The sequence below is a fragment of the Carlito syrichta genome, unplaced genomic scaffold (genome assembly GCF_000164805.1).
Source record: "Carlito syrichta isolate Samal-C Ts95f unplaced genomic scaffold, Tarsius_syrichta-2.0.1 Scaffold135706, whole genome shotgun sequence".
Classification (NCBI taxonomy): Eukaryota; Metazoa; Chordata; class Mammalia; order Primates; family Tarsiidae; genus Carlito; species Carlito syrichta.
The window spans coordinates 312,517-335,145 of NW_007079802.1; the positions used below are offsets into that span (position 1 = coordinate 312,517).

The 22,629-nt window shown below is 39.5% G+C and overlaps 1 protein-coding gene across 6 annotated transcripts in view; it reads left to right on the plus strand.

Moving 5' to 3' along the window:
* The window catches only part of TSC1 (tuberous sclerosis 1), a 48,410-nt gene that overhangs the window by 483 nt on the left and 25,298 nt on the right, over positions 1 to 22,629 (plus strand). For 3 of the 6 annotated variants that reach the window (XM_021708282.1, XM_008049514.2, XM_021708283.1), the window contains exons 2-5: positions 10,002 to 10,064; positions 17,442 to 17,627; positions 19,468 to 19,571; positions 20,584 to 20,736. In XM_021708282.1, the coding sequence (XP_021563957.1) occupies positions 17,522 to 17,627; positions 19,468 to 19,571; positions 20,584 to 20,736 (363 nt within the window). In that variant the 5' untranslated portion in view covers positions 10,002 to 10,064; positions 17,442 to 17,521. Of the gene's footprint in view, positions 1 to 10,001; positions 10,065 to 15,108; positions 15,192 to 17,441; positions 17,628 to 19,467; positions 19,572 to 20,583; positions 20,737 to 22,629 lie in introns of those variants that run through there. The other 3 variants (XM_008049513.1, XM_021708284.1, XM_008049515.2) reach the window with 3 other exon arrangements.

A 22,629-nucleotide genomic window follows, 5' to 3' on the forward strand; every position in this document is an offset into this window, starting at 1 on the left:
CTGTGGGCATCGGGGACTGGCCTGGACTCGGTGTCTCCGCTGAAATTTGCATGACTGGAGCGCTGGGTGTGCTTGTGGGTTTTAATTGATGGTGAAAGACAGTTACCTTCGAGTCAGAGGAGGTGATTCGTAAGAGACAGCTATCTGCAGAGCCACTCCTAGGCGCTCGTTCATTCATTCATTTGAGGAACTGGAGGATGAAGAGCCTGCGGTCGGAGGGACCTTATGGAATGAAAGCCCGTTCTTTGTGTTTCCTGTTAAAGTTTAGCTTGGTGTGTTTTGGATTTGGGGTAGGGAGGTCTTGCGAGGAAGGAGGGGACGTGGTCCTTCTAACTCCTGTCAACAGCTCCCGTTAATGGAGTGCTCTCTGAGTACCAGGCACTGTGGAAGTGCTCTGCAGTCATCATGTTCTTTGAGTCTCCCGACAAAGAGAGGGGGCAGCCGCTGTTGGCAACTCCGGTGTTCTCAGATGAAGAATCTGAGGCCCGGAGAGACTAGGGTAATTTGCCTAAAGTCATACCCCGAGGAATATCTGAGCCTGGACTGGAACTGGGATCTGACTTTCCAAGGACATGACTCTTAAATGTATCTGTTATTTGATCAAAGCTGGCCTGTCATTCATTAAGTGATTAGAATTAATCAGTTAGCCAAGGGGTGAGTGTGTGTGTGTGTGTGTGTGTGTGTGTGTGTGTGTGTGTGTGTGTGTGTGTTTAATATTGAAGGGAAGTGCACTTGGCTTATCTGCCTTAGCTTTTGTTTGGGATGGCAGTGTTGTGCACGTAAACTTGTTAGTCTAAATTAGGCTGAAAAGTATTTGGTGTTTTAATAAAACTGATAAGTTTACTGCGGAAGAAGTCCTGCTAATATCCTTGTTGGATTTTTTAAAAATAGGAGGCATAGAAATAGCACTTCACTTTACATAGAGTAAGCTGTAAAAGTACTAAAATAGAATAATACCCTTCTGAGATACTTTGATTTATAATTTTGGGATCAACTTGGAGTCATCTGAATTCAAACAGGCTGGCAAAGTGGAGCTGCAAATTTCAGAAAGCATTATAAAACCTAATCTTCTGGGAGCCTTTGATTTACTGAGCAACCACCTGTGATTCTTAAGTTGAGCATTCCTGAGTAAACCTGGAATATGCAAATGTGAAAACTGATTTAGAGTTTTGTAGGGAAATGTACCTTAACAGTCATGCATCAGGCAAATGAGGCTCCTCAGAAACACTGAAATATTCTCCACTGTTGCCCTGGGGAGTTGCAGAATCTTCCTCTAACCACCTGGTATAAACTTAAGGGATATTTATAGAAGATGTAAATGGAAAATATCCTCTTACTGAAGTTAATATCTTCTACAAAACACTCTTACATCGCGTACTCTATAGAAGGGCAGATGATGTAAGCTTTCTTCGCTTCATGCGTTTCCTGGTGTCATAAATACTTGGCGTCTTCCTAAATTCCTAGTTAGAAAGAAGGCAGCTACCAGCCTTTTCACTTGTTTCCATTAAATTGGAGTGTCTGGAATCCTGTGACTCAGTTGTACTCTTCCTCACTGGGTAAAGAGCAAAGACTGATCCTGCTACTCTTGTAGTGTAATATGGTCTAACGTCTTCTGTGCATGCCTGACTTCCTCTGAACAGCCTTACTAGGGCACATCTAATATATACCTGTATATGTAAAGTTTGCAGAATAATGAACTTGCTGGAAACAAGGAATCTCAAACAGTAGTGTTCATGTTCAGGAGAACCTTTATGCACAGATATCGGCCTATGTAATAGGTAGCTCTACATATTTGGTCTTTGAGGACACCCTCTCTCTATGTGTTTTAGAAGTCTGATTCTGATATGCACCAGAGGTTGAGGACCACTGGTTTAAAGTATCAATCTGGCTATTTGCTTTCCTTTTATTTATAATTTATTGCAGAGACATTTCTTAAAATAGCTTCTGACTTCTTATGTGTAGTGGTGGGTGAGTTTGGGGCTTTGAGTTAGAGCTGGCTTGATCTTATAGCTCTGTCTTCTTTCAAAGTTTGTTAGGCTGCTAGTATACTCATTGCTGGCTTCCAGGGCCATGGTGAACTAAAATTAGCTTTTCCTGGAGTTAATTGGATATTCTTGGATGTAGATGTGCCAAATAGCCAAATACATCAACCATTTCAAGCTTTTCTAAAGAGTCAAATAGCTTTTGACCTTTAACAAGTCATCTAAGTTCTCTAAGCCTCAGTTTCTTTATTTTGAAATAAGAGAGTTGGATTGTAAATTAATGAGTATTTTTCTGTCTAAATTCCTGTGATTTTACAATCCTCCTGAGGCTTCAGTTAATATTCTTACTAAATCAATTGAATCAAAGTGTTAATGATTTTATAATAACCAGATTGGTGACTTTTAACCTACCCTGTTGGGTGAAGACCTGTTTATCCTTTTCTTTATACCATAATATTTTTAAAAGGTAATTCTTCCCTGTAGGTTTCCCATGTTATAAATCCTTCTTTGAAAGATTAGTTTTATTTGTATTAGTTTTGTTTGTCATTTAAGTAGCTATAGGAATGACAGAAAAATACTCAGTAGCATTCAAATCTGTAGCTGTTTGCTTTAAATGTATATATGTAGTATATACTGAAACACTGAGTTTTTTTTACCTCACATCATCAGTTGGTAACTATTTAATATAATTTGGTTTGCACGAAATACTCATTTTCTACATTTAAATTAATCTGAAAGAGGTCTAGTATAGTAATTTGAGATTATTCTTTCTCCGATTTAATTTTTTTTTTTTTTTTTTTGAGTTGGAGTCTCACTCCTTCACCCAGGCTGGAGTGCAGTGGCACACACACTCACGGCCACTGCAGTATCAACCTTCTGGGCTCCAGCAATCCTTCTGCTTCAGCCTTCCAAGTAACTGGAACTACAGATGCATGCTACCATACCTGGCTATTTTTTATTTTGTTGTCGAGACAAGGTCTTGCCAGGTTGCCCGGGCTGGTCTTGAACCTGCGGGCTCATGCAATCCACTCGCCTCAGTCTCCCAAAGTGCTGGAATTACAGACTGAGCCACTGAGCCTGGCCTGATTTACTTTTTAAGTTGCTAGAAATTAGTAATTTCATGTCTGTTTTAATGGGAGAGAATAAAAATTCATATTTTATATGCTATATATAAAAAATATATAATCTTTGGACTATGTCAATTTCTTCTGTCCCTTCTGTTGTGTGGTATTAACTTTTGTTATATACAGGTAAGTAAAGCAAAAAATAATGCTATATATAGCATTTTATATATATATATATATACACACACACACACACACACACACACACACACACACACACACACACACACACATATATTTTAGTTAGATTCTCACTTTTGTCACCCAGGTTGGAGTGCAGTGGCATGCTCACAACCACCGCAGCTGGGCTTAGGCGATCCTTCTGCCTCAGCCTTCCAAATAGTTGGAACTACAGACGCATGCCACCATGCCCGGCTAGTTTTCGTGATTTATTGTAGAGACGAAGTCTCACCAAGTTGCCCAGGCTGGTCTCGAACCCCTGGGCTCAGGCAATCCTCTCGTTTTGACCTCCCAAAGTGCTAGGATTACAGACTGAGCCACTGCGCCCGGCCTACACAATACTTTTTAAGGTTCAGTGAATTAAAACTGGACACTGTGGCTCAAACGTGTAATCCCAGCACTTTGAGAGGCTGAGGCGGGAGGATTGCTTGAGGTCAGGAGTCTGATGGTGCTGCTGCTCTCTAGCCTGGGCAACAGAATAAAGCTCTGTCTAAAAAAAAATAGAAATAATAGTAATAATTCAGATTTACATTTTATAACTTAAGTGCCTTAAAAACTCTGCTTTAATCCAAAAACAAGGCATGGTAGTTACTGGTCTACAACTCACAGGTCACTTTCTCAAGTAAATATAATGGCAGTAGAGGCCACAAAGTGTTTATGAGTAGCAAGGGACAATTTTGCCCTTCTGTTGGCAATGTGATGGAAGACACAAAGGAAGGGGAATGACAGGAAGAATATCTGTGGTGACCTTAATGTCTGCAATCATTAAGACCTGTACTACTTTTAGTAGTTCCCAGAGCTCAGTAACAAACTTGAAGTGTATCCATTTTAAGCTGTAGAATGGTTTTTATCAATGTTTCAAATACTAGTTGTTAAATGGATAGACTGCTAAGTATCCAACAATACATTTTGTTTAGTAGTAATATTGTTATAATAAAGTTTATATTTATTGAGTGCTTATGTGCTAAGCACTATAGCCTTGAGAGGCAGAATAGGCAGAGGAAACTGAGGTTTGGGGGCTTGAAGTAAGTTTCCTAGGGTTACTTATTCAATGACTGATCTGGGATATGATCACTATTAGGTTGTCTTCAGAGCCCAAACTTTTACTCTTTCCACTGTGATTAACTGCTGGATATACTGGTCTCTTAAACTGATTCGCAGACCAGGTCCCAGTGGTTCTTTTTTTTTTTTTTCTTTAAAAATGTGGGGTACAATTCCACAGTGGTTCTTAAACTTTTTTTTTTTTTTTTTTGAAAGGGAAGGTTGCTTTGTTCCCTTCTGGAAATCTGTGGAAAACTATGGACCAAATGTCCCTTCTTCTACCCTTTATCTCTCATCACCAGCAAGAGCAATCATACAGATATGGAATTTTGGATATGTCTTCAGGGACTTTGTGGACCCAGCTTTATTAAAATTGATCATTTTAGATAGATTACTGCTCTTAAAATAGACTTGGGCTTTATTAAAAACAATCTTTTTTTTTTTTTTTAAACCAGTAGTTAGGAACAGTGCAGGTCTTTTAAATATGTGTTTTATAAGTCATTTTGTTCTCTTCTAATACTAAAGGATTCTTGACATTTCATTGGGAACTTAACATTAGATGCCACATTAAAAAAAAAAAAAAGCTAGTAGAGAACTCAGGTATGTAACTTGCAAAATGCTTGCCAGGCTTGGCATTCAGTCTATGCTGGTACCTTTAGCACCTGGCAGAATTCCATTGGGTTTTTTTCCAAGGCTTATGCACTATTTTTTTTCCCTTTTGAACCTCAAAGCAGATAGATAGATGAATAAATGAATGACTTTTACCTTCGTCTCCTTTTCTTTTTCCTAGACCAGTGGTTTTGAACCTTTAGTGGGCATCAAAATCATCCACAAGACCCCATCCCCAAAGTTTCTGATTCAGATCTGGGCAAGACCTAAAAATTTGCAATTCTAACAAATTCCCAGCTGATGCTCTTGCTGGTAGTGTGAGGGCCATATTCTGAGAACTATGGTCCATTTTGTTCCTATAAACCTGAAACTTGAAGAAATCTTACAGTTTGCTCTTTTTTTTTTTTTTTTTTTTTTTTTTAGGGTAAGCTCTGTATAGTGACTTTTTGAAGCATACATGGTATCTGTTAGGCCTGTATTTTCTTGGTAAGTAATTTTTGTTCATGTTAATAGAAGGTCAAAACATAAGTATTATTTATTGAAGAGATACACCTTACCAAAATCAAGCTCTGGCCCTACAGCCATGTTACTGGAAGATTTTTCACCTTTAGAGTAGGATATAAGCTTTACCAAACCTTCCAGAAGTTCTGAATGGCAAGTTGGAACTCTCCTGCCCCAGTTTGACCTTGAGAGGGACTACAGCTGCTGAGACCGTTTAAACCACACATGACTACACATGTTGACAGATTTTGCCATCAGCTGTTTTACTCTCCCATACTAAGAAGCATCTCTTGCCCTTTTTTCTTTCCTTCTAGGCATCAATAGGAAGAATGGGAGCACGCATCTTCCCCTATTTAGATACATTGGTACTGAAGGCAACTTTGTTCACTTGATAGAATAGTACTCTAAGAAATTGCTTGAGTGTTCCTGAGCCAGGGCTGAATGTTAACATAACAATGTAACATTTCTGCTCTCTCTATTCTGCACTTGATAATGAAGTGGTCTATCCATGCTTGAACCCTTGGCTGACTTGTCCTAGAGGTTTTATGGATAAAAACTTGGATATAGAAAATAACTTATAGTAAGGAAAATCTGTCTTCACTTATATCTGTAGTTGCATTTTTACATCATAGACAAATGTTTACAAAATTATCTTAGGTGATTTGATATGCAGTTACCTATTTTATGTGATTTACAGTCCTAAGGAGTCCTAGGGGACTAGGACTAGGCCTAGTTTATAGAACACATGTTACAACATTCGTTTTCTAAAAGTCTGAATATTCATTTGATGATTTCAGATGCAATTCCTTCTAAAGGCATTTTAGGTACCTACCACTAGTATTTCCAAAAGGTACGTGTAGCTCTTAGCTCTCTCAGAGCTCATAATGTGTCTTGGCTAGGGCAGAGACATGTGAAAAAACATGTGCAGTTCTTGTTAATGGCAGCTGTATATGGCTGTTATATTGGGGTTCATGTGTAATCCCAGGCACATAAGCCATCTATCTGTAAACACTTAAAGCATGAAGTTAGTTAAGATGAACTGTGAAAACAGATTGATCTATGCACTTTCTGTTTTATCTCAGAATACTAAACACGGGGCTCTCATCTTCTTCCTCAAGCCTGTACTTTATTTTTATTCAAAAGACTGCTTGTAGAAGTGGAGCTACAATGTTGAATGTACGTTAGAACACAACTTTTGTGCCAAATAGTAAAGAGGGGAAAAGCTAGATCTGGGGGCATTTTTCTTTTAAAATTTGGCTTTTGAAGATAGATACTGGATAGATGCTGCTGTTATGCTCAAGCAGATGTTTCCATCCATAGCCCTCCCTTCCCCCAGGAGGTTCACTTCACACATCACATCTTAAACCCTGTTCCTTTCTTCCCTGGAATATTTCTATTTTGGTCTTATGAACCTGAAACCTAAAGAAACCTTAGTTTGCTCCTATTTCTTTTAGGAGAAGCCCTGTATAGTGACTTTTTGAAACATACATGGTATCTATTAGACTTGTATTTTCTTGGTAATTAGAATGATTATGCCTAGTAGTACCCCCACAGGGCAGGATTGAAATAGAAATGAGTAAGTAAATAAACACATAAAATAGAAATAATGATAGGTAGCCTTCAACCTACCAACATAAAATTGATACCAATTTAGTATTCTTTTTTTGTATGGTGTTAAAGAAGTTAAAAGTCTTAACATTGAGCATTGGACAAAATACACTCTGCTTTTCTGTTGTAAGGCTGTTATCTAGGACAGGGATCTTGGCTGGGTAAGCTACAAGATCTCATCTTTGTATATCCTAATTTTACCCTTGCCTTAGCTATTTCTTTTCAGGTAGAAGATACAACTGGGATCAATTGTGAGAAGAAGTCTATATGACTCACTAACCTAACAGCTGATTTTAAGATTCTAAAGATTAGAGGCTCCTATATTTTAATTCCAGCTCTCTGACCTGGTGGAGTGAGTGTGGCCAGGCAAGCATTCCCTGTCTGAATGGTGTGACTGGCCTTTCTGAGGGCTAGCCTGCCTGCAGCCCTGCTCACATGCTTGCAGGTGTCACTGAGGACCACTGTAATGCCTAGAATGTGCTCCATGTGGAAATGTTATTACCCTGTCATCTTAAGCAGGAGATTTTAATTGTTCGAGAGTTGCTCAGTCCATTAGTTTGACTTTGATCAGGATTGTATATTGAAGAGTCCTGTACCAGGCATTTCCATGCTCAATATAGTGTATGAGGCTCAGCTTTCATACTCTGTATTCAACCCTGGAATGGCTACTGCAGAAGCTGGTGAAACCTTAACTGAACTGAACAGGGTGTATATTTGCCTCTTGTGTGCCAGGTGCCAAGATAGGCCCTGGGTGTCCCAAACGCATAGTCTCAGTCCTCATGCATTTTACAATCTAGTGACCAGATTGTACCTAAATATACTTGGAAGGATTCATATTTTAAAAGCAAACTGGATTTTATTTATATATACTCATATTTAACATATACTCATATTTAACATGAGTATTTGTTTTTCTCTTTATTTTTATTTATTTTATTTATTTTTGAGATGGGATCTCACTCTGTTACCCAGGCTGCAGTGCAATGGTGCACTCAGCTCACTGTAACTTTGAACTCCCAAGCTAATTTTAAAAAATTTTTGAGCCAGGCTCGGTGGCTCAGCCTGTAATCCCGCGCCTTTGGGAGGCTGAGGTGAGTGGATTGCCTGAGCCCGCGGGTTCGAGACCCGCCTGGGCAGCTAGACCTCATCTCTGCAATAAATAAAAAAATCAGCTGGGTGTGGTAGCGCGCACCTGTAATTCCAGTTACTTGGAAGGCTGAGGCGGAAGGATTGCCAGAGCCCAGCAGGTCGAGGCTGCGGTGGCCGGGAGTGGCCACTGCACTCCAGTCTGGGCGACAGAGTGAGACTCCAACTCAAAAAAAAAAGAAAGAAAGAAAGAAAAATTTTTGGAGACCAGTCACAGTGGCTCACGCCTATAATCCCAGCACTTTAGGAGACTGAGATGAGAGGATTGCCTGAATCTACAGGTTTGAGACCAGCCTGGGCAACTTGGTGAAACTTTGTCTCTACAATAAATCAAGAAAAATTAGCTGGGTGTGGTGGCACATGCCTGTAGCTCCAGCCCCTTGAAAGGCTGAGGCAAAAGGATTGCCTGTGCCCAGCAGGTTGAAGTTACCTATGGCGGTGACCATACCACTGCACTCCAACCTGGGCAACACAGTGAGACTCCCCAACTAAAAAAAATATATATATATATATTTTTTGGTAGAGACAGGGTCTCACTCTATTGTCCAGGTTTTGTGCTTCTGGCCTCAAGCAATCCTCCCACTTTGGCCATCTACATGGATATTTAATACTAGTTAATTTGGACAGAAAGTAGGGCAAAGAGGGGAAGAAAGTAGAAAAATGATAACTGTTCGCAAATATTTTGTGCTTGTCATGTAGAAGGATTAGATTTAAGTTGTGCTGCTTGAAGGCAGACTTGGTCCTTGTATGTTTATTTGAGAAATATTTTAACTCTTAGTCATGCAGTCAACAAGTGCCAGACAGTATGGTAGCTGCTGCTAGAGATACAGTACTGAATAAGCTGCAGTCTGTCCCTAGGTGCAACTTCTAGTAAAGGAGACGTGTTTAGTAACTAATTACACCTGTTTAATTGGGTTTTGGTACGTGACACAAAGAAACATAGGCTGCTGTGGTTATAACAGGGTACCTGACCTAGTCTGGCAGGTGGGAGTGGGAGGGAAGCAGGGGCCTAGGAAGAAGTGAGTGTTTAAGCTGAGATTTTAAGGATGAAGAGTTAGTTTTGGAGGAACCAAGGGTGTCTTTTAGGCTCAGGGACAACTTGTACATGGTGCCCAGGTGGGGAAGCAATGGCTTAGCCGAGAAGCTGAAAGGCTAGTGAGGCAAGGTAATAGGGAGGGAAGGGGACTGTGGCGGGGGGGTAGATGATGCAGGTCCACTCTGTGCTTTGTGCCTCTTGCTGTTCCTGCTGCCAGGACCTGCCTCACATGACTTCTGTGAAACTCGGTGTGCCCACACTGTGCCAACGGCTGTAGGATGCATCATCTCATTTAATCCTCACACAGCCTTGTGAGGTTGATGCTATTATTATTCTTTCTTTACAGATGAGGTAACAAGATTAGACGTTAGAGACTTAAGATAAATAGCCAAATGTTACACGGCTAATAAGTGGCAGAGCTTGGGTTTCAACCCAGAACTCTCTAATTCTAGAGCCTATCCTGTCCATTCATTTATAGCTCTAATAGACATTAACAAAGGGCAGAGATTACAAGTTCAGCACAGAATAAAGAATTTTCCAGCAACCAGCTGTTCAGAAACATAGACGGGGAGAAGCACGTGCTCCCAGTGATTATAAGTGTTCATTCCAGTGGAAACCAGATGGCCACCTGTCAGGACTAGAGTGGGAAGGAGGTTGTGCCAGATGAACCCCAAACTCCCTATACTCCCATTTGATTTCATCTGGGATTTTGCTACATGTAAGATTACTTTGTTTATATATATATATATAAAAATGCACTTTCTCCCCCTTCAGTGACCATGAAAGACACCAGGTTGACAGCACTGGAAGCTGAAGTACCAATTTTCCCCAGAACAGGTAAGGTGCACACTCAGTTCAGTGATTGGGGGAAGATGGGAGGGAATTATTCACCTTGTCCATGGTTGTACCAGTACATAGGTGCTTTTTTGCATTCAGGGATTTAACATTTATTGTTTTAGCAGCTTGCCAGGAACTGGATCATCTGTGGCATGAAGTAATTAGTCAAATTCCTGATGACAATTAATTGTTGTTCAGTGCCAGGCAGTGTGCTACTTGCCTTACTTGTTTTCTTCATAGCCACACCTTTGCTGTATCTCCATTTTACAGGTAAGGATTCAAGCTCAAAGATGTTATGTAATTTTCCTAAGGACACGTAGCTAGTACTTGGTGGACTCAAATCAGTTCTGCTTAGCAGTAAAGTTTGGTTTTAACTACAAAATTAAAGTAAAGCCTGTGTGCTGGCACAAGTCATTTAGCTAGTGCAGAGGTTCTTAACTCTGGTTACAACTTAGAAATCCACATGAGTTGATAAAAATAAACCAAATGTGGTATCTGAACCTCTCCCCTTAATCTGCTTCAGAGTAAGGCCTGGGCTTTCAGGATTTCTAAATCTTCCATGTGATTCTAATGTACATCCAGGGCTGAGAACCCCTGTTCTAGTGACTGAGCATTTGTATCGTAATGTGGCTATATACTATATTAATGGTCTTGAATTAGTTTTGGAGGATAAATTAAATGCTATAGTGGTTTTTGGGAATTGGATCATTCACAGAGTCTCGGAATATAACCTTCATAAATATTGAGGCTCTGGCATTTCCATGGATATTAGTTTAGTTTAAGTGACCTAACTGATCATTGAACTGTAATTTTGAGTTTAATAGCAATAGAGCCAAATGCAGCAGAGTTGTATACAGGAAGGGTGTAGGGAGGGTAGGGGAGGTGTCTGATCTACTGTCTTTATATACAGACAACTATGTGATTTGTGTCATGGCTCAGTAGTTGGCATTTACTGCTTTCTTTCACTGTCTTCCTCACCTCTATCATAGGAATTGTGAAATAAGGTAGGGATTTTTGTGTTACAGATCCATATTAGTTCATAAACAGGTACTCAGTACAGACTATAGCCCAAGAAGGTAGAAGTGTCATTCTCTCAGAGTATGGAAAGTTTTCTGGGTTTGACTTTTCATTTTCAATTATTTTGCATGTACTTCATACTGTTTCATTTTTAGAAGTCTGCTGAATATGAATTTAAACCCAAAGTCAAATGGTCAAGTGTTTAGATCTTTGAGGCTCAAACTGAGCATTACCATAACAAAATTTAAACTCTGGGATGTGAAAGTCAATCTCAGGTTTTACTAAGCATTTCTCTTGATCACAATTGTATTATGTTTTAGTAGTCAGGTTTTTAAAGTTTGTGTTTTTAATGTAGGAAAAATACGTTGTGAGCACGACCAGCTGCTAGGTTGCTCCTGTGGTCACTGTGTCACATGTGTGATACCATCTCAAGGGGCACAGTTCATCCCATTGTTAACCTTTTTGGCCAAAGCAGAATTCAGGAAAGCTTCTGGTAGATGATTTTCTAGAAGGAACCTTGTACTAGGAATTTGTAGATTGACAAGCCTCAAAGAGCCTTCCTTTTCAATTACTAAAAATTTGTTGGCAGCAGTAATTTTTTTAAAGAGTAAAATCCAGCTTTTAATAGCATTTTTCTTTTTTCATGGGGTTCTTGTTTATATATATTTTTTCTTTTTAAAGAAATTTGTTGACAATAATTGTACATATTTATTATTTGATTACTAGATATTGTTTACATATATATCAGTCATTTCAACAAGCTTTTAAAAAAATTTTAGCCTCCATAGACTCAAAACTACAAGAAATTCTCTTAAAACATTTTGTAAAGTCTGTTTTGAAATTTGATTAGTGAATATAAAATGTTTTGGGTAGTTCATTTTTTTCTTAACATTATTTTCTTTGTACTCTTTATCTTAACAATTATTTAAATCATGGATGCTGTTGACTGTGATTATGGATTTTTTCATTTAAAACATTTTTTTAAATAAAGTTGAAGTGACAAGTTTGATGTTATATATTAAATTCAGTCTTATGAAATGTGAAGTACTTCCAAACTCCTAACAAGTTTTTATTGGAAAACCACAAGTTGAAATTCAGTTCTTTTTTTTTTTTTTTTTTTTGAGTTGGGGTCTCACTCTGTCGCCCAGACTGGAGTGCAGTGGCCGCTCTCAGCCACCGCAACCTCGACCTGCTGGACTCCGGCGATCCTTCCGCCTCAGCCTTCCGAGGAGCCGGAATTACAGGCACGCGCTACCACGTCTGGCTAATTTTTTGATTTATTGTAGAGATGAGGTCTCACCTGTCCAGGCGGGTCTCGAACCCGTGGGCTCAGGCAATCCACTCACCCCAGCCTCCCAAAGGCGCGGGATTACAGGCTGAGCCACCGAGCCTGGCGAAATTCAATTCTTAAAGATTATTTTGCTTGTAATAAATACTATAAAATAATTCTAGGAAAGTTAGAATTAAGGTGGGATTTAGTTTGTTATTTAGTTATGACTTATTTAAAATTTAATAACACTTGGGTCAAAGAACATATACTGTTATTTATAAAGTTATTTAGCTAAACTCTTAATGTTCATTTTATTAGTTAATATGTGTAGCTATTTGAAAGTTCTTAATTGTTTTTTAATATAAAGCTCATATTCATCATTAATTGAAGTTTTTATTTTTGTAATAAGTATACATTTTATAGTTACACTGACAGAATTGCAACTTATGAAACACAGAACTTGGATGCTTCATCTAGAATGTTTTGCCTTTATTTGAAAGTGAATATTCAGATGTTAACTTATTGTTAAGTCTTCTAAATACATTCCTTGTCCACATCACTGATGTTATGTAGATAGATAATATGGTGGTAACAAGAACATACAGTTATTGATCACACGCAAGGTCAAGGATGCCAGAAATGCCACTGAGATAGGCATTTAACTATTCAATCTTCAAACCTTCTAAAGCTAGCTTCCAAATTTTAGCCAAGTATAGAGACAACAACCAAACTTTGGTAAGTCCTACTTTCCTTACTTTTTGAGATCGAGTATTCGGTTTGATCAAATCTGATGACCAGTTGTAGAGTTTAAACTCGATTCAAGGTTCCTCATAAATTTGGAAGTATCTTTTATTCAAAGGCGATATTTAAGATCTTCCCTGCTGTTTTGAACTGGCTGGTTAGAGGAGGCCACTCAAAGATGACATGTTGAGCAGAGACCTGGGAGATAGTCAGCCATGCAAGGATGTGGGAGAAGAGCACTCCAGGCTTAGAGGGGACAGGAAGTGAAAAGGACCTGAGTGAGAAAGAACCAGTTTTCATGTGTTTGAGAAGACTGGTACTAGAGCAGAGAAATGAAGCAGCAGAGGAACGTTGGGGGGTTAATAACTGGCTGGATCTTATGGGGCCTTGTAGGCTACTCAGTTAGTTTGACTCTTATTAGCTCTATGGAAAGCTACTGGATGATTTTAAACAGAGTAATGAACCTTTCCAGTAGTGACGACTTACCCACAAGAATGTGCCTCTCGCAAAGGCTCTCCTTCATCTCTTTTCAGAAGAAAAGAGGAAACACAAGAAGCGCCTGGTTCAGGGCCCCAATTCCTACTTCATGGATGTGAAATGCCTAGGATGCTATAAAATCACCACAGTCTTTAGCCATGCATAAAAGTTTTGTGTGTTGGCTGCTCCACTGTCCTCTGTCAGCCTATAGGAGGAAAAGCAAGACTTACAGAAGGCTGTTCCTTTGAAGGAAGCAGCACTAAAATTTGCACCCTGTATCAAAATGAGTGGAAAACTATCCCAATAAACACATTTTGAATATTTAAAAAGAAACAGAGGAGTCATAGATTCTGATGTTCATATTTCAGAGCCTCTTGTGGTTGTTTGGTGGTGAATGAATTGTATGGCAGCATGGATACAACTGGGGAGAGTAGTGAGGGAGGCTGCTGCTCCTTACCTCCAAGAGAGGAATGATGGGGGTTTAGACTGGGATGATAGCAAAGGAGAGAGCAAAACAGGTTTGCTGACAAGTTAGAAATGGTGGTGGGGCTGGTAGAAGAGTCATCTGACTATTTTCTTTAGTCTGATGATATCACCTTTTATTGAGATCCAGCAGAAGGCAGAGTGACAGGTTTTGGAGTGGGGAGGGGACAGTGAAGGTCATAACTCCTTGATATGAATAGAGGCATCTACATTTACTGTGGTATGTGGCCACTAAAGATAATAGTAAACTAAATGGAATGTTGCTTTAGCATGTAGAATAGAGCAATGTGTTCACCTAGATGCTGTCTTTTGACTTCTCCTGTATGTTATTTCTGTGATGGGTTACTTCTAAAATAGAAAAGAGACTTTTATGACTAAGCTTCAGTGTGTCTGTGGTGCTGATCTTTAAGTGATAGGCTATAAAGTGTGTTTAACATGTGAATGTTCCATCCACCACTGCCACAGAGTCCAGGTCAAGCTGTTCTCTTCCCTTCTCTGTGCATATAGTGAACCATGTCTATTTTTCTACTAGAACACATATAATTTTTCATTGCATTTGTTAAGTATATCTTCCTTACTAATCATTGTGCCCTTTACTATATCCTCAAGAAATATTTGAATGAGTTTTTTAAAAAAGGGATATTCTAGTTATGGGACTAACCCCAAGAGTTTATGATTTAACTATCACGAGAGCTTTTTAGAATGTCAAAAATGCTTGAACTTGGGTTATTTATACAAAGTATGTCACATAAACCCAAGATTTAAATTTTTTTCTATGGCAAAGATTCTGACATGAAGCCTAAGATTTATGTTTTTCATGGGGTTTTACAGTATAATTGTAGAACCAAATATGCTTTACAGTATAATTGTAGAACCAAAGAGAAAAGCTTGTTGCCCAAAATGTTCTAATGTGTTTTAGGATAAAACCTTATTTTTGCAAGCTGGGAAACAAGCTATATAGCCCAAGCTGATTAGCCCAGACTATGGCCAAGATGACTGGATGGGCGCCATCTTTGTTTAAAATTGAGCTCGTGTCACTCTGGACTCTGGCACTGCCTGCATTTGGAAGACCAGGTCTGATGTTATTGTCTTTTTAATACACAGAAGGCAAGCTCAGAGTCTCACTAGATGGAAAGTAGGTAAGTAGCAATTTTATGGAAACAAAACCAAGCATAGGGACAAAGTACTTTTAAATTTGTATATTGCATTCTTTATCACTAATTGAAAATCATTTGATGATTGAAGTCTAGCTATAGTAGAAATAAATGTGAGGGTTAGCTAGATAAATGTGCTGTTAAAAAGTCATCTTGAAAGTGGTGGCCCAGAGATTTTTACTAGTATTTTTTTTGTGGTAATACACAGGTAAGTATGAACCAACAACTTCCTATATTGTGATTTGCTATCAAAAATGCATTTAGACATTTTAGTTGATTTTTCTCATTAATGAACTTTGAATTCACCAAGAGCTAAATCAGTGAGTGCCACCAGGTTGTAATTAAACCAAACATACATAGTATAAGTTAATACCTGGTAGCTTCAGGGGTCATTCTAATTTAAATTTAATTCTTCAGTTAGATTTTTCTTTAGCATAGTGTTTCTTTTCTTTTTCTTTCTTTCTTTTTTTTTTTTCCAAGTAGGCATCTGTTGCCCAGACTGCAGTGCAGTGGTATGCTCATGGCCACCGCAGCTTCAACCTGCTGGGCTCAGGTGATCCTTCCACCTTCCAAGTGGCTGGAACTACAGGCATGTGCCACCATGCCCAGCTAATTTTTCTGGATTTATTATAGAGACAAAGTCTCACCAAGTTGCCCAGGCTGGTCTCGAACCCCTGGACTCAGGCAATCCTGCCACCTCTGCCTCCCAAAGTGCTGGTATTACAGACTTGAGCCCCCATGCCTGGCCTAGCATAGTGTTTCTCAAACAGGGCTTATGTATCATTTATATACGAATCACCTGGAGTACCTACTAAAATACAGATTTCTGAGCCCAAAATTCAGTTTTGGAATGGGCCCAGGAAATTGCATTTCTTTTCTTTTTTTTTTTTTTTAAGTCAGAGTCTCACTCTGTTGCCCAGGCTGGAGTGCAGTGGCACACTCACAGCCACTGCAGCCTCAACCTGCTGGGTTCAGACGATCCTTCCACCTCAGCCTCCCGAGTAGCTGAAACTATAGGTATGCATCACCATGCCCGACTACTTTTTTTATTTATTGTAGAGACGAGGTCTCGTCGTGTTGCCCAGGCTGATCTTGAACCCATGGACTCAGGCAATCTTCTTGCCTCTGCCTCCCAAAATGCTGGGATTACAGGCATAAGCAGTTCTAACAATCATCCCAGGTGGTTTTGATACACACTAAAGCTTAAGAACTGCTACTTCGTTTACTAAAGAAAAGCAGAGGCAAAGAATAATCCTTTTTTGGGTATCCATGTCCCCATTTGTAAATTAAGGATGATACCTGCTCACCTCACAGAGTTGCTGAGTGAGTTTGGTGTCATATTTAAGGGCTTGGGACTTTGGAGTCATGCAGCTCTGTTGAAATGTCAGTCTTTCTTCCTGGTTTTGCCTCTTGCTGGCTTTGTGACCCAGTGCAAATGGCTACTCTCTGTTCCCCTCCCTATTGAGTAGGGACAGAAGTGCCAATTACATAGTAGTAGCATTAGGAGTATATACAGTGTACTCCCAAAGTGGGAAGAAGTAATCAATCATAAATGTGTATAGTAACACTTGGGGAATGAGCTGCGTTTTGTATATCAAGATAAGGCAACTGCACTACTACCATAGAGAGCTGGGTCTTGAAGGGTGAGTTTTTGAAGGTTTGCCCTGATAGTCCTTGTCTGTGGCTACTTCCCATGGCATTTGGGTGTGCAATTAGATGTCTAGGAGGAGGAATGTATGCTAAAATAGAGAAATGATCTTAATTCATGCTAGGTGTTAGACTTGTGACCTAACTCACTGTATTCACTTTTAGATATTGATGAGATTGTCACGAAGGAAACAGTACACTTTTAGTTCTGTTTCTGAAAATAGTCTACTTTTTAGATCAGTGAGTTAAAATATAGACATAGTCTTAGCCAAAACCTAAGAAGTAGGAATGAAACTTAAATTTAGTCTTGTCATTAAGTTGTTGTGATAATCGGTCTGACTAGCATCAGTTTTTTAGGTCTCTCTCTAATTGTCACATTCTGTAGAACTCCTCTTATTTCATAAATTTGTCAAAGAATTATTCATACTCCCTTTCTTCTTCTTTCAGCCAAACTGAATCGCTGAACCAGAAAGTTCTGACCAAACTTTTCCACTGTATTGAGCACATGTGCCAGTTTGTCTTGCAGATCGTTCTTTGTGGGGAAAAGTGGGACCATTTAGTTATACTCTTTTTCTTCCTTTTTCTCAGTCTGGTAGTGGCCCTAATGAAGAGCCTTCAGAGCCTGTAGCACACATCCTGGAGCCGGCACAGCACCTTCGTGTGAGAGAATGGCCCAACAAGCGAACGTCGGGGAGCTCCTCTCCATGCTGGACTCCCCGATGCTGGGTGTGCGTGATGACGTGACAGCTGTCTTTAAGGAGAACCTCAATTCTGGTTAGCAAAGTCATATCCTTTTTAGTTTATCTGCTAAAAAGAAGACAATGACCTAGAGCCAACTAGAATCCTGCTGATACATTTTAGTTTTCATCTTCTGAAGAGAGTTTTTGAAGCCACCAAGAAAGCATGTATTGGTGCATTCACTTTATATGTGTTTTAAACTTTAATTATGAAACTATTCAAATATATGCACAATACACAGAACTAAGAATCATGCAGTGAACCCATGAACCCAGTTTCAAAGTTTCTGCCATTCTGGTTTCATCTTATCTCCCTGACTGTCCCTTACTCCCCAAGTATGTTATTTTATTTTGTCATTTTATTTATTTTGAGTCAGAGTCTCTCTCTATCATCCAGTTACTGCAGCCTTGACCTTCTGGGCTCTGATGATCCTCTCACCTCGGCCTTCCAAGTAGCTGGAACTACAGGCATGTGCCACCACGCCTGGCTAATTTTGGGGGGCATTGCCAGGTTGTCTAAGCTGGTCTTGAACCCCTGAACTCAGGCAGTCTTTTCACCTTTGCCTCCCAAAGTGCTGGGATTATAGGAGTGAGCCACCGTGCCCAGCCCTCCCAAATATATTATTTTATTTTATTTTTTTGAGTTGGAGTTGCCCAGGCTGGAGTGCAGTGGAACACTCACAGCCACCCCAGTGTCAACCTGCTGGGCTCCGGCGATCCTTCCGCCTCAGCCTTCCAAGTCATTGGAGCTATAGGCATGCGCTGCCACGTGCAACTAATATTTATTTATTGTTGAGACAAGGTCTCACCAAGTTGCCTGGACTGGTCTTGAATCCACGGGCTCAGACAATCCACTCACCTCTGCCTCCCAAAGTGCTGGGATTATAGGCTGAGCCACCAAGCCTGGCCCCTCCCAAATATTTTAAAGCAAGTACCAGACATACCATTTCAACTGTAAATCATATGTGTGGTTTTTAATATGAAAAGTACTTAATCTTTCTTTAATCTGAGATGTGCAGATTTAAATGGTACTCTTTTTTGCTAATCAGGTTGGCAAAAATCAGATATTTATCATAGAAATGGGCACTGTTTTTGTTTGTTTTTGTCTTTGGGTCTGTTGCTTAGGATAGAGTGCAGTACACAATCATTTCTCACCACCATTTTGACCTCCTGTGCTCAGGTGATCCTTTTGCTTCAGCCTCCTGAGTAGCTGGGACTATAGGTGTGCACCACAACACTCTCTAATTTTTTATTTTTGTCAAGATGAGGTTTCGCTATGTTGCCTAGGCTAGTCTCAAACACCTGTCCTCAAGCAATCCTCCTGCCTTGACCTCCCGAAGTGCTGGGACTGTAGGTATAAGCCACTATGCCCGGCCTAAAATGGGCACTGTTAATAGAAGTATAAACTGTTGTTCAGCTTTTTGGAATATCTGTCATTAGTTTAAAAATATATACCATTTAGCCTACTGAGAAGAATCTGTATCTTATTATAGCCTTGGGTGAAATATAGCAAAACACTAGAAAAACCATAAGTAAAAGTTTAAATTGGTTACGTGGTGCTGTGCAGTAGAACACTAAGATGTCAGTGCAAAGAATCACATAGGTCATAGGTGCTGACAGGGATGGTGGCTACAACACATTGTTAAGTGGGGAAAAAAGCACATCTACACAAAGTGTGTCTATATGAACTTGAGGGCTTGGAATTATCTTATTGTTAAGCCTAAATAAAGAAGGCAGAAATATAATGCTACATAAAACTTGGGTTAGCGTATAAGGAAACATCTGTGACAGGCAGATTTTGTGGCAGGCAGCTATTTGAGGTAAATAGAGAATATTGAAGGAAATAAGTTTTGTAAATTGTCCTTTTCTTAATTTAGACCGTGGTCCCATGCTTGTTAACACCTTGGTGGATTATTACTTGGATACCAATTCTCAGCCAGTATTGCACATCCTGACTACCTTGCAAGAGCCACATGACAAGGTAACTGCTGAAACCAGAGAGGGCGTTTAATATGTTCTCTTCGAGGAATGTAACAGCTTCTATGCAAGTCCTCTGTATGAATTACCCAGAGCTTTTTCTGATGAATGCTGTATGCCACAGATGACCTTGTTCCCAGATTATAAACACATATAAAATAATTTGTAGGGCTCATGTTTCCTGAAAAGTTTATAAAATAAAACATATTGCAAAGGTTTAGAAATCTTGTTGTTTAAGGAAATCCTATAATTCCAGTACTTAATTGTATGGTGATTTGACTCATAAAGTACCCATCTTTCAACCCATGCTTTGAATAGGATTTTTAGACTTTTATCAATATGGGAAAATCTGTAAGTGCAGGAGGCCAAGGTGGCAAGTAATAAGTCCTATTTTCTAACATCAGGCACTTCCAAGGCTCCTTTGTGTTTCCCTTTTGTTTTTATATTTGTTTGTGATAGCTGTCTAACAAAGCATTGCAATTAAAGACTTTTGGTATGAGAGTGTCTTCTAGGATTTGAAGACCTTGCCATGGTGTGCCTTTTACAATACATCTTGCTTTTTTTCTTTATTCTGGGCTGCATCATACCTTCTCCTACTACCTCATTGATACTTGGGACCAAACAATAGGCTGGGTTGCTCTAGCAATACGTGTCTGCTTTCAGCAGAATCCCCTCCTGGCTTCAACAACCTGCCAGTTTGGGACTAGTGGTTTTTGGAAGAAGTGGCCTATTTGTACTCTTAAGTGAGGGCTATGAAGAGGTCTCCTTCCCTCTTGGAGACCTGAATTATGGGGTCCTTTTTCATGAATTGCAAACTGGCAGCACTATCTCAGGCCAAATGCTGTATTGTTTTGTTTGCTAACATGGTTTTTAAAATCTTAAGTTCGATCTCTACCTGCTTGACCCTTGCTTTACATAAGAGAAGAGTGAGAGGCTGGAGTATGTTATTGCTGCCTTTAATTGTGTTAACTTCATGTGTTCTTGTGAGAATTTCCCGTGTTCTTTTACATTTTCAGCACCTCTTGGACAAAATTAACGAATATGTGGGCAAAGCCACCACTCGGTTATCCATCCTCTCATTACTGGGGCATGTCATAAGACTGCAGCCATCTTGGAAGCATAAGCTCTCTCAAGCACCTCTTTTGCCTTCTTTACTAAAATGTCTCAAGGTAGGATGTTTGTAAGGATTTGAATGAAATGGCTTTGGAGTATAGTTTCTGAAACTTTGAGTAACTTAAAACAAGTAAGCTAGATTTTAACTTTCAGAGTTTAAAAACTTATAGGCATTTAGTTTTGTTTTTTTGAGTTGGCGTCTCACTCTGTTGCCCAGGCTGGAATGCAGTGGCACGCTCATGACCACCACAGCCTCAACCTGCTGGGCTTGGGTGATCCTTCTGCTTCAGCCTTCCAACTAGCTGGAACTACAGGCATGCACCACCACACCCGGCTAGTTTTTTGACTTATTGTAGACCAGGCTGGTCTTGAACACCTGGACTCAGGCAATCCTCTCACCTTGGCCTCCCAAAGTGCTGGGATTATAGGTGTGAGCCCCCGTGCCCAACCAGCGTTTAGTTTTTGTCAAATGTAATGTAGCCCAGAGTTGGTACTTAATAAGTTCTCAAATACACCACTAGTACTGTTGAATATTTTGTCCAAGCAAATATGGTAAAATTTCAGTTAGATGCATCCAGTGTTATATTATTGGATTTCATCATTGTTTAGCCTTCCCTCAGTTAACAATATGCTGGATTCTCTTTTGGGAATCCTTGTTTCTAAATTCTCTTTTAGCTAATAGAAAATGGTTTAAAGTTGTAACCATTTAGGAATATGTTCTGCTTGCAGCTATAATTACGATTTTGTTGGTGTAAGTCCTACTGATTTGCATTCTACTATTTTTTGCACTAAATTTAGTGCATTTTTTGACATGGAGTCAAAATGTAAATTGAACTTTTATGGTTTTAGTTTTATCAGTGGCTTGCTGCAATGCTCAGGCTATTTGCTTAATCTGTTTTAGTTCCTGGACTTATTTCCTATCTATAAAATGAGAAAATGTGGTTAATATTAACTGCCTATACCGCGCAGAGACATGAAAATAGCCAGTAGTATTTGTTGCAGGATGGAAGTACTGTGGGATTCATCTGATAGAGCACCATGCAAATTGATTTTCGTGTCTGCCAAGAAGGGTGACTGTTTTATTATCCCTAGAGTGGGTCCCAAGAAGCCACACTGGTAGAGTATTGTAACACATGCATTTAATGTTAAGAAAAAACAGGAACAATGTTAACAACTTAATATTTTTTAAGCAAGTGAATTGGTAAGAATATAATCCAATTTTTAGGTACAATATTTAGTTGAGATTGCAAAAACACTTATTTTTTCCAATAGGGCAAGCTTTGAATATTAATCATTAATCATTAATCTAATCTTCAGTTAGACTGTTATGATAAATGAAATTAGGGCTAGTTCTTTTTGGTGAGAATCATTGTGTATTCTCACTATGTTCTCATATATTCTTAATTCTCCTACCATATATTTTTCTTACTAAATATCTGCCATAACAAAGGCTTGGTGCTTAATGTAAAAATTAAATATATTTAAAACTTTATTTCCAGACTCGAGGATTCCTTTTCTTTTTTTTTTTTTTTTTTTTTTTTTGAGTTAAAGTCTCACTGTCGCCCAGACTGGAGTACAATGGCCGCTCCCGGCCACCGCAGCCTCGACCTACTGGGCTCCGGCGATCCTTTCGCCTCAGCCTTCCAAGTAGCTGGAACTACAGGCACACGCTACCACGCCTGGCTGATTTTTTTGGTTTATTGTAGAGATGAGGTCTCACCTGCCCAGGTGGGTCTCGAACCCGCGGGCTCAGGCAATCCACTCACCTCAGCCTCCCAAAGGCATGGGATTACAGGCTGAGCCACCGAGCCCGGCACTAGGATTCCTTTTCTAACAGGAATGATGGATATCTTAGTCTGCATGATAATCTTTTGACTGATATCTTGTTTTGTAAATCCAAGTTTCAGCTACTTGGCACATATCCATACTTTAATTACAGGTCAGGTGAA